At 37.6% G+C, this 12940-nt stretch overlaps 1 protein-coding gene across 9 annotated transcripts in view; it reads right to left on the bottom strand.

The window, feature by feature from the left end:
* The window catches only part of IQSEC1 (IQ motif and Sec7 domain ArfGEF 1), a 306192-nt gene that overhangs the window by 197349 nt on the left and 95903 nt on the right, over positions 1-12940 (bottom strand). For 3 of the 9 annotated variants that reach the window (XM_081175981.1, XM_081175983.1, XM_081175986.1), the window contains exon 1: positions 8379-8721. The exons of the other annotated variants lie outside the window; for them this stretch is intronic. In XM_081175981.1, the coding sequence (XP_081032107.1) occupies positions 8379-8401 (23 nt within the window). In that variant the 5' untranslated portion in view covers positions 8402-8721. Of the gene's footprint in view, positions 1-8378; positions 8722-12940 lie in introns of those variants that run through there. 9 annotated transcript variants of the gene reach the window in all.

Here is a 12940-nt window from a genome sequence, read left to right as displayed (position 1 = left end):
TAGTGATTACTACTGGTTTCATGCAGTAATTGTAGCAAAATTCTTTTTAAAGTAATTATTTATTGCATTTCCCCTCATTTTATCTTATTGTGCACCTCTTTGAGAGCTTTGGTGGGTGGGAGGGTCAGGTGAAGAACAAGGAAGAGGTAGAGAACGAAGAATGAGAGTGACTGATTGGGTGGCTGTTAACATAAAAAGAAAAGCCGTTGGAAGTGCATCTCTGATTTTCAGGGATGGGAATATGACGCGCAGTCAGAAGCCATTTGGGAAAGGAAAGGATCAGCCGGTCAACCACTCCCATGATTTACTGGCAAATCACGTAAGTAAAAATGAAACATGAATGAATGCCACTGTACTTGTTGCTTTAAAAATAGGGGTGGTTGTGGTAATCTATATTTTTGTAAATTGGGTTTCGGGAGTAGGGTGTGTCATGAGACCTACTTTACATAGGGTAACCGTCTCTTTGAAAGTGCCATCTATTTAAATGGCTGTGCAGTACAACTATAAGCCGGTCCCTGTGTTGCTGGGGATTGAGTCTTTCTGACATTACAATTCTATGATTCTATGAAGGGAGAGAAGGGCCTGTGAAATTGTCCTTCAACAGTTAACACCTGGACAGCAAAACCGAAAAGGCACAAATGCCCATTTAAAGTGTACTTGTGCTCTCTTTTCTGGTGGTGCATTCACTCCCTCTTTTGGCAATATGAAGGTTGCCATGCTATTCCGGAATTCAATATAGCCTGGTCCCGAATTCTAAGGGTGTAGAGAAAGAGGAGACTGCAGATGTCCAGTGGAAGGAAAACCCATTAATAGGTACATGGGGGAACCTTGGTTATAACAAGAAAGATGATTGATTGATTGATTGATTGATTGATTTACAGGAAGATGCTGAAAAGAAAGTGAAAACAGAAAACTAGGTGTGGATTGTTTGGGAGAAGGACAGCAGACACATGTTATCTAAAGGGAATGCCAATTTTTAACTTCCGAAGAGAGAGGTGGTAATGCTTCAATGTACATACAGGCCATCACTTGGAAAGCTCTGGAAAAGATTGATGCTATAATTGCTCATTGGTAATGAGAAAGGTGTTATTGATTATCATCTGTCATGGATTCACAGATCTTGAATCACTAGTCACTTCTGGCTATGGCTCATCTGCAGAACAGTTATATAGTACACATATGTGTATTACAAGCATTTTATTTGCCTTGCAATTTGTGGTTTGCCTCATCACATTTGTCATCCATAGGTATCTGCTTACATGTACTTACAATTCCCACTTTCTGCTTGTTGGCTGCTGAAGTCTGCCCACCACCTCATGGACAGAAGTGTTACTATTTTCATCTATGAAATGTTAAAGGGTATGGAAACTTGTATGAAAACCAAGCAGTTCCTGTAAACAAACACTACAGTTTGAATTGCTGTAAGAATGGGAGATTATGGCTGCTCAATAGGTGAAAAATTGAGACTGAAAGACTGCGCAACTTTTTGAAAAATGCAGCTGAAGTTTAGGATGAATTGTCCTTTTACAATTACACTAAAATGCCTCTGTGTGTAGTTTAAAGAAAACTATTATTTTTAAATCACAGGCTACATGGTGGGGTGACATTTATTTTATCCATTTAATGAGGGGGCCAAGTGGTCCAGCCTGTCTCTCTTTCCCCTGAAAGGTTTAGGGAGATATCCCCACACCTGCAAATGGATTTCCTGGTATGACCATGTAAGCATGTAATGTCACCTGCTTTTGTGCTATCAATTTTGTTCTATAAATTTTATCTCCCACTACCTGACCTTTTTGGAAACATGTTCGCTTTACCCCCACCACATCCCCTCAAAGGACTAGAAAAAACCTACTGTGAAAGTTTGCCCAAGCACTAGTTATAATGGCCCTTATTTAACAACATTAAGCTGATGCCACCCATTTGTTATCTGCCAGCATTTCTACAATACTACATGCCAAATCAAGTGCATATTAAAATTTACTAACTAAATCAGATAACATTTCCCATGTGTGACATACCGTAGAGCATTAAAATTGTTTGGATCATCCAAGATGAAACCCATAATAAGATCAAACCACTCTAATGCTAAAACAAAGGCAGAAGAAGCAGAACAAATTAAATATAAATTTATTCTCTATATACATTTAGCTTCTTTTGGTGATTTTCCACAGTGTATTTGCCTTCGACTGAAACATTTTAATCGCGCACTTAAAAACAACATATGACTTTCTTGGTTTGTGAAGCTCTTAGTGGAATTCTAGAATGACATTTTTTAAACGACTATTAAAGAAGCAAATTGCAAATCTGCATTGGACTGGAAATTCCAACAACCTGATAAAAATGAGTGGTATCATCTATGTTATTAAATCATCATCAACAGGAAAGAGGGGGGGGGAGATGATAAATATTCTAGGTAAGGGGTGCAGTTCAGTGGTAGAGAATCAGCTTGCATGCAGGCTACTGGGAAAGACTCTTTGCCTGAAACCCTGGAGAGCCGTAGTCAGCCAGTGTAGACAGTACTAATTTAGATGGACTAATGGTTTGGTTTGGTATAAAGCAGCTTCCTTATACTTACTATAAATTAAAAGTTTTAGAATGCATTCCTGCCCCTATTTACTCATATAAATTTCCCTGGAGTCAGTGGGACACACCAAGTATCCTGCATCCTATTTGCACAGGTTATTCATTGGAACTCCCAACTTCAAAACATTGGCTTATTTTCCTTTTCTGACAGAACTATGACCTAGAGATTGCTCCCCCACCCACAGTGTGAGACTTCAGGCTGCAACAGTACCATTTTGAGAGAGCTTATGTAGCAAGATCAAGTCCTGGTTTTTTCATCATAGTTAACGAATTTAAAGCGGTCCATGGGATCCATGCTTTTAATAGCCATAACTACGATTGTCTTAACTAGGCACAGACCTTGACCATGGTGAAAGCTACTGGGGATTTTGGCTCCGCTGACCATTAAGTATGATTAAGCCTTACATCTGTACCAACCTTAGGCATTCTCAAGGAGCGCAGGCAAAATCCGAAAGGAAGAGATGAACCTTCATCCTCTTTCCAATCTCTTAACCATGGTAACCAGCCCATACAGTTTGAATCATACAAATCCTCGTTAAAATACATGTACACTTAGAACTGAAAACATATGGTCTGAAACTAGTTATATTTGCATTGATGTTTGCATGGTCTCCACCAACAGACGGCTATGTGGTTGTAGAAAACTCCTAATTTTATTTTCATATGAACAATGTTAAAAGTTGAGATTATCAGCCTAAGGAGCAGTGCTACTGAAAGTTCATTTCATAGATAAACGTAATGAAGATCATCGGGTGAAAAGAAGATTGCCTCTAAATGCAGCCAACCCTCCCCCTCAAAAAGAACACACGTCACAATCATAGTAATTATTATTACTATGTCTAGATATTTGGTGATCTACACTTCAACTGAGAATTTAGAAACAATTAGCATGATCCAGTCCCAGCATGAGAATTCAGAGATACAGTATAAGGAACACTCACACTCATCTGCACCAGTGAAGAAGCTTCAAAATAAATTGTACTCAGACTTCCCAGGTGCCACACCAATGCCATGCCCAACTTAACATGATGGGGTATGGGCATCCTCCCCTCCCATCAGCATCAAGCTGCCTATGTATCTGCATGTAGACTGCTAGTGCTTGGAATGCATAGAAGACAAAAAAAAAAAATCATCTTCTAGGATCAAATCAAAATATCTAGTACAACATTCTGATAGCAGCCTGCCATATGTCTTTGGAAGCTTTCAAGCAGAGCAGGGAGATGATGTCTCTCTACTGTCACTAACATCTGATCTTCAAAGGAATATTACTTCTGAAAAGTAATCTGCTTACTTTGGTGAGCAGATACAGGAAGTGTGCATATGTGGAAACTATATTGAGAGAACACATTTCAATATCAACTGAGAATTCTGGATTTAGCAGTCAGCAGGATTGAATAGATTCTTTGTGCAGTGGCTCACTGACTCTTATAAACAAGACACTGATTTCTGGATTTGGGTAGCCACTGCAACTCACTCTACGCATTCCTTCCCAGTCTGAAACTCAGGGAACCATATAGATTTGATCTAGACACAAGCTTTCTTCTCTCTCAACAATTAGACATGCTGTCAGTGCATGGAAGGGAGAGTAGGGTTATGCTTGCTGGCCCCACTGCAATCTCTGTCTGTTAATATGGCTTTGTGTATGCAGAGCCTATGCACGTAAATTCTGTTTCAAAGCAACATAGGGCCATTGGAAGGTACAGCCAATGTGCATTGCCTGTACACAGATCTGCGTGAAAAGAACGAAAAAACCTCTGGGAGGGATTGTCCTTCATGGGCTGTGTTGATGTTGGGACTATGGTGTGACTTTGCTGCATTTGCCCGTAGATAAGAAACTGAAGTACGCCCTAAGCTTTTGCTATAAACCTGTATGTCCTGTGTGGCATAGTGGTCAGACAGTTGAATTCTTGGTTAAAGTCCCCTTGGTTAAAATCAATGGGTGACCTTGGACCAGTCACTTTCTCTAAGCCTAGCCCTCCTTCACAGGGTTGTGAGGATAAAATGGGAGGGGGGGGGAGAACCATGGTACGCTAACCTGGAGCTCCTTGCAAGAAAGGCACAATATAAGTGTAATATAGTAGTAGTAGTAGTAGTAGTAGTAGTAAAGGTATATGAAATCATGTGTCCACATAAACTAATCAGATGAACTGTTCGTTTTAAATTGATGACTGATTTGGAAATCACTCCCCGATTCTATACAACCATAATGGATATTAGAATCCTGTGATACAACACCTTGACAATTCTAATTCAATAGATCTGGCATACATTACGACTCACAGCTATAGCATGAAGTGTGCTTAAGTAAAAGCAAAAGATACCCACCAGACACGAAAGAAAATGAAATGTGGCTAATTGGCAAAACTCACTTGACTTCCCTTATGAGAAGACTCCTATTAGATTCTGTCACAGACTTGCTTATTAGCATGGTAAAGAAAAAAGCCCAAGCTAATCCTTTTCTTTGCTGAAGTATATGAAGTTCTTTGCAGATATTTATTGCCAACCTACACAGCAGAGCTTCCAGAGCTTCTTAATGCAACTTCTAAATTCCATCATGAATCTTAAAAGAATCTAGGGTTTTCCAGATGTGAGGTGCTGTATTGCCTTTTTCAGAATGGAGATAAGCCCATTTTTAAAAGAATATACTCCACCCAAATAAAACATGCTATCAAAAAGGAGTTTTGTTTGTTTATGCGGTCACCAACAGGCATAAAACAACTAGCCTTTCTAGAGATTTCCGCTTTGGTCTCATATCTTTATGAGTCATATTTTCAGAGGTTATTTTTAGCTATGAGTTTTAAATAGGTCATAACTCTTTCCAAACCTTCACCAACAGCCAAGTAAAAATTCCAAAATGATATGCATTCCTTGGTTTCAAATAAAATAAGGTGGTATGTTTATATCAGAAAATCAGTCAATCACAAATTGGTTCAACAACAGATATCACCTTACCTATTATATTTCTCTTCTAATGCTGTTTCTAAACATCTACAACACTTCATGGCTATTTTAACAATGCAATGTAAGGTACATAAAACATACTGTTCCTTTCTGTTACCCCTAAGTAACCAATTTATTTTCATCAGTACTCAGCAAGAGATGCCAGCGTAATATGCATGTTGTAGAATATAATCAACTTAGTTAACATTCCTAATGGTGAATTATTAATAAATTGTTAATAGAAGAAGCTGAAGTAGCAGAGAAATTTTAAAAGAACAGCACACAATACATTCCTGATAATTAATAATTTTCTCATGATTTTTTTACTATACAGCAATTCCATTGGGTGATATCTAACTAAGTCGGACTCAGAGTAGACTGATTGAAACAAATGGACTTCAGGTCTATGGATTTCAATGAGTTTGAGTATGACTAACATCAGATATCAGATATCACCTATCAAATACTTAACACAGATACATCAGAAAGCTAATTTTAAAAACAATACTATGTGGAAACAACATGGCAGTAGCTAAATAGAAAAATAAAAATATTGAGATGGTGAAAGGATATCATATATGGTAAAGCAAAGTTTGTTACCCAATATGTGTTTCATCCATGGAAAATGTCTTCTGCTAAAATAATAGAACCCATCTATGTTTCTGGTAAAGGGCTGAAGACAAGATTTTGAACACTCTTAACAGCTCAAAGTATCTGTTCATGCTGTCAGTGTGTCTCTGTGTGTTTTAAAGAAAAGCTCTTAAATATCCACACACCATGAAAATATTTAAAGGCATTATTTGAAACATCAAGATACAATCTGTGCAGCCTTAATTTGATCTATACTTCTTGCCAGATATGACTTTACCTTTAGAAAACAAATACTGTTTTTCCCCCAATCAAACTAAAATATAAAACTTGAAATGAAAGGAGACAAAGCCTTACATTCTACAATACATGTTCTCACATGGATCTGGCTCTGTTACACGTGGAAAGGATACATTGCTATTTGATTTTTAAAATAAAGCACTGGCATTGTAAGGAAGTAATCTCTAAATAACTCAAATAATTAGATCCACAAGGAAACCCTTCCTCATCAGGACAGACAAGTAATGTGCTAAGGAACTAAACAGTGAGCAGAAGTCATGGATCATCCTTGCCACCTTACAGGTCTGTATAACGGTGGCATTCTTGATCACATATTGCTCGAGAAAACAATTAATATTGTTATATGAACGTAATATATTATCATTATAGTTCTATACTGGACAACATATTATGTTTTCCTGCACGGATTATACAAAGTCTATTTAATGTTTGCTAACCCCAATCAAAAAAATCAGAACCTCTGCTAATACAAGTGAAGTCTAGTATAGTAGCAAATTTTTTTCCTTCGGACAAAATAGCACTAAGACATTGGATTGTTCACCATTTAGAGTACATAATGTAGATTAAGTTATTGCCTGAATCCAAGCACGGAAAACTGGCATAAAATATCAGCAATCATCCAAATAGTCAAAGAGATACTTCTTACTTTCACCCCAAAGCTGCAGTCCTCAAATGTACTCATCTCAATAACCAATACTCTGGAATAAGTTGTTCCAAGGGTTTCCTCCCACAATAATTCCTCCAGAACTACTTTATTAAAGTTAATGGCAATGGGCTCTGGTTTGAAATCTTGATCCAAAAGCAAGCAAAGTCAACCTTTTGGATTAAAGCCAGTTTATCCCCACTGAAACCTTTCATCCAAGTAATAGTTACCTGTGAGTATAGAAGTTTTGCTTCTTAAAATGGAATACTGGGTTTAAATTTAACTTCAGCTGAGTTGTGCAAATCAGACTTCAATTAAGGTGAACTATGGCAAGGTCTGTGCTGCATAGCACCTCTCTCCTACGTGGCTGGTTTTCAGGAAGTCTATTTGTAGGGATAAGCTTACTGGGAACTGGCGGGTCAAAAAATACAAACTTACGCATTACAGTAGTAGATTTGAACATTAACCGCATTCTGGTACTTCTATTGACATCAACAATGCACTATACGATTGCAATAAAAGCAAGACATATTTGAAATATTGAACCTTTTGAATTCTGTGCTTCAGACAAAATGGTGGAATTAGCATAATACAGTGAAATATACTATCAGGCATTCATCTATTTTTTGTCTAAATCTGCTTAAAGTGATAGGCACACTAGTATAATTGACTTTATGACTGCAGGTTCATGAATCAAAGTCTATGGTGTTCTTCCAATATATTCACCTCATACAGTCTCCTTATGACTGCAATTTCCCACCAGGTTTGTGGAAACTATAATATCATATCATCAAGAAAAACCTGAAAACCACACACATTGCTCTGAAAACTATATCCCTGCAGTGTTAATATTATGAACAATGGCTTATCTAGCACACTAATACTGTGCCAAGCAGCATGAAATTATATATTGCTGTGTCACAAGCAGCATCAAGGACATATATATCTAAAACCATTTTCTAAATCAGCAATTAACAAAAGCATTTATACAAAATGGAAGGTCTTTATTATTGAGAAATAGTCCTAAACACAATCTCTTTCAATCACTCTTTTGCTGAAAAATCCCATGTTTAAAATAGCCAGGTTTGACCAAATCACTAACAGGTCTCTCTTTATTTCCTACGATGCTGAATTATTTCAACATTTGCAGTCCTGAAGCCATTCAGCTACAGAATTTCAACATGCACATCAATGTGGTGCTGGAAGGTAACACCCATAAAATGGTTCATGAAGAGAAAGCTGCTGTACTATGAATGAATTGCTATTCTTATTCCCATCTTCAATAATATGGATGCTAATGGATAACAAAGAGGAGAATACTTACAAATTACACCTTCTGCAAGCCATCCTTGATTTTTTGAGAAGACTCTTTGTTTCTTTTCTTCTTCTAAGGTAGAACACGTCTCTCCTCCAGGAATCAAAATTCACATTCACAGCTTTCACAGACTCATTCACTCTCAAAGAGGAATACCACAGATAAGGGAACCTGTGATGTAACCAGCATCAAATGCTGCATCAGATAAACCCAAGGGCTCTAAGGGGCTATATTTTGCAAAAGGAAAAGGTTTTTCTGAGAAGGAGGAGGAGGATTGGCAGTGTGCAAGCCACGAGTACGGGACTCACATTTATGCTCTCTGCCTCATGATAAATCTTCAATTTATAATGAGATTATTGTATTTAAAATAGAACCACAATTGCATTCTCCTATGTTACTGTTTCATATTTTTAAAGAATCAGATGATGCAGTTTTAGAATTCACCATCTTTTTATGAACAGTATAGTACAGTCCAAACTAGAAAAAGGCCATTGGTCCTTTTATCTCCATGGTAACAGCAGCATCTGTGGAGGCAAATTCTACACCCTTCTTTACTGCAGAGTCAATATATAGTGATACACGATGCTGCTAACTGACAAAGCAGAAGATGGAAGAAAAACAGGTGAATGAGAATATATTTTGGTAATTTGTTTCAGAACAACTGCTTTATAGCAATATTTAGATGTAAAGGGGCATTTTTGTTTTACATGATAGTCCTTCCTTCAGTCTGCATTAGATGTCTTACTCTTTGAGCATCATAGTTCGTCTGCTGCTTCCAGTATAGGTATTTGAGGAAGCTATACACATGCCTCTTTGATAAAAAAAAAATATGCACAGCATGTCTTGACAATCAGTGTACACATAAAACACCTTAAATATAAGAATATTGCACCTAATTTCCACACATCCTTTAAATTATCTGAAATCTAATCATATAAAGAAAACTTGCATTACAAAATGTTTGATTTTATTAAAAAAAACCAACCCTCTCCTTCCCCACTTTCTTCAACTGTTCCCTTTTCATGATGTTTCTCCCTTCCAAGGCCCATTTACCAAAATGTCTATACAAAATAAAAATGGAATGGGGAGTGGCACTCTTACTACTGAAGCATTTCACTAACAGCTCCGCTAGAATAGAATGAAGCCTCATGCTGTGCTTTCTTTGACTAAAGACCCCTGAGCAACATTTCCTCTAAGGTGATAAAATCTAATCAGGGACCCAAGGAATCAATTCACTCATAACAATCTTACTGACTGCCATGGTGAACAAGGGAAACTCACCTAAATTTTAGAGTGATTCAGCATTCTTTCAACATAATTAAGATAGCCAATCTGTCTCTTTTGGCAGATGAGTCATTATGATGCCCATCTGCTCCCATTAGTAAGTAAAATATATTACAAGGACAATGTATATTCATGGATAAGCCTAAGGTATGAACAAAAAGCTATCATACAGCCTGGAAATGCTTCAGCTACCTAGAAGAGAAAGTTGTCAGACCAATGTTGATCATCACCACAAGGTCTAATAAGATTCTTAAGTAGCAGAGGTACATGGGGTTTTGTGAATGGTGACATGCTTAATAATTTAAAGAAGATAAAGTAAATAAGGGAAACATATTTTATAGCTGTGTTTGTAACATTTGGCATGCACATCTGCAACTGCCCAACGTTTCAACATTAGGTGGATCTTCGTATCTTATATCTCAATTTTCCTTCACTTTGAATTAAGGTTATCATTTGGCACACACATACAAGGAAGCAATGGATTATGGGCATCTGTCCCAACATTTCAACAAACTAATTTGCAACTAAGCCTTCTCTGGAGCAAAGTAAAAGGTAACTAAACTGAGTATCTTCCAAATAAATGGATCGTATGGGAAATTTTTTATAATGTAACATAGTCACTAGTTATCTAAGTGGATTTGTTACTAAAATGACAGTTCATTTAAATAATAGTGCCTAATTTCACTTAAGATGGCCATGCATTTAAAAATTAATCAGAGTTGCAGAAAAGCCTTTCTATTATTAATTGATTGTTATATATGAGAAAGAAGGAGGGAGAGGGAAAGAGAATGGCAGCAGCAATTTAGCACAGTTAAAAAAAAATTCCTGTTGAAATATTTTGAAAAGAATAAACATGGCAATGATGTAAAATTAAACTGAAGCCTCTTGTCTGCAAGGATGTGCTGTTTTCTAAGCATTTATGTCCTATCTTCCTATGCAGCTTAAGTGTGCACTGTTCATTTGCATTTTTGTATGCTTAATCCTCTCCCACCATAGGGATAGAAAAGTCCCTCACTGTAGCAATCCTTTCACTAGATTACAGTGGTACCTCGGGTTAAGAACTTAATTTGTTCTGGAGGTCCATTCTTAACCTGAAATTGTTCTTAACCTGAGGTACCACTTTAGCTAATGGGGCCTCCCACTGCACAATTTCTGTTCTCATCCTGAAGCAAAGTTCTTAACCTGAGGTATTATTTCTGGGTTAGCGGAATCTGTAACCTGAAGTGTCTGTAACCCGAGGTACCACTGTATCCAAAATCATTCAAATCTACTAAAAACAATGTTCAGCTTTACTTTTACCAATGCCCCTTACCCATGTTATTCTTCAAGACACTCTAGGTCACTGGACTTCTACAAAATTGTAGGATAAAGGCGAATATAACTCTAGCATGTTTGAATCTAATTAGTGCATGAAGGAGTTACCATAAGCTGTCCTGCCAGGTTTGGTCTATATCCTCACCTTGAGATGAAGTGGGTCACCAATCCTTCTCTCTCACTCTCCAAGTGGATTTCAGCATGTAAGGAGCTCAACCACATGGCTTTAACCAGCCTCTTTTGTTTCAGACCAGAATGGAGTCTGAAACTAGTAGCTTTCTCTACTAGTAGTTTAGAAACTTTTACCTTTTGTAACTAAGCAACACTTCAACTGCCTGTGCATCTTTTCTGACTGCTATATGGAAAGCACCTGAATCTGACCTTTGAAGAGTTTTGTAAGTAAAGTATTTTATGACCTACAAAATGTGTGGTCCACCTCTATGCTAGGGAAGTGGGATAGCTTGGAAATAGTTTTTAAAAAGTGACATTCTGGGACTTACTGGAAGGGCACATTTTTACTGTTTTACAGCCTATATTCCCATTCTTTTCTTTCTTGTATGTTTTGTGATGTTAAATCTCTGCTAGGGTTTTCTCACCAAAGTGTACTTGGCCCCAACTTGGGTCTTGGCTTCCAGGGTTCCAACAGAAATGACTGTATGGCAATATGAGGCCCCAAAAGTAATTTAGTACTGGGGGATATTCCATCACTCCCTGACCAAAATACTCAGGATGATAATGAAATCAGAGGGGCACCCAAAGAAGAAAGTGTCATAGTAATGGGTGTATTCAATTCCCTTACATAGACCAGATAAAGGAATGCTCTGGTCACAGCAAATGACTACTACACTAAATGACTGTGCCCTAAAACACTGGAATAAACTCCAGGGGAAGTGACTCTCAATAAAACAGTAAGTGGTGCCCAGGACTTAGTGAGAGATCTAAACATCACTGAACTATTTGGAAACAGCGGCTACAATGCTATCAAATTCAACATCTATGTAACTGGACAATTGCCAAGCAAGTCCAACACCTATGAGTTCAAAAGAGGAAACTTCTCCAAAATGAGAAGTGACTGGCATAAAAGAAATTGAAAGGGAAAGTCAAGAAGGTCATACTTTTCCAGAACATAGGGGGATTACTCAAACCCACACTATTAGAAGCTTAACTTGAATGCATACCACAGGTCAGGAAAGTTACCACCAAGTACAAAAGGTCATGAGTGTGATTAACAAGCAGCATCAAGGAAACTATTAACGGGGGGGGGGGGAATGATTTGTTCAGAAAACAGAAGTCTTGCTCAAATGGAGAGGGGGGAGAAGGAGGACAAACTTGTACAAAATAACTACATGTAGGCAATAGCAACACGAACCAAAAAGAACTTTGAGAAGCGTATCATGGAAAACATCAAGACCAACTATTTTTTAAAGTATTTCAACTGGGTAGGAAGGTTGGGATGAAAGAGGGTGGAGCAAGAGTGTGCTAAAGGATCATAAGAAGATTGTATATGTCTTCACTGCAGAAGATGGAGAGTAGATATTGATGTCTGAACTGACATTTTCAGAAAGGTAGTCTGAGAAACCAAGGCAAACCGTGGTGACAAGTGGTAAGGTTCTTGACTTTATTTAGAAGTTGAAAGCAGACAAATAACTGAGTCCAGATTATATCCATACAAAACTTCTTAAATAACTCAAATGTGGAGTTTTCTAACAGAAGCTGCAACATGTCCCTGAGATTGATCTCAGCAATAAAAGACTGGAAGGTGGCCAATGAATAATTAAAAAAAAAAAGATGCAGGAAATTACAGGCAAGTTAGCTGAATGACTGCTCTGGGTAAATTGGTGGAAAGTATTATGAAATATAACGTCACTAAGCATATAGAAGGACAAGTCTTGCTGAAGAAGACTCAGCATAGCTTCTGCAAAGGTAAGTCCTGCCTCCACAACATTTTAGAGGATATTAATAGACATGTGGAT

The sequence above is a fragment of the Podarcis bocagei genome, assembly GCF_964188305.1.
Source record: "Podarcis bocagei genome assembly, chromosome: 2".
Taxonomy (NCBI): Eukaryota; Metazoa; Chordata; class Lepidosauria; order Squamata; family Lacertidae; genus Podarcis; species Podarcis bocagei.
The sequence above is the reverse complement of the archived record's forward strand: the minus strand, read 5'-3'. Positions and strand labels throughout refer to the sequence as shown.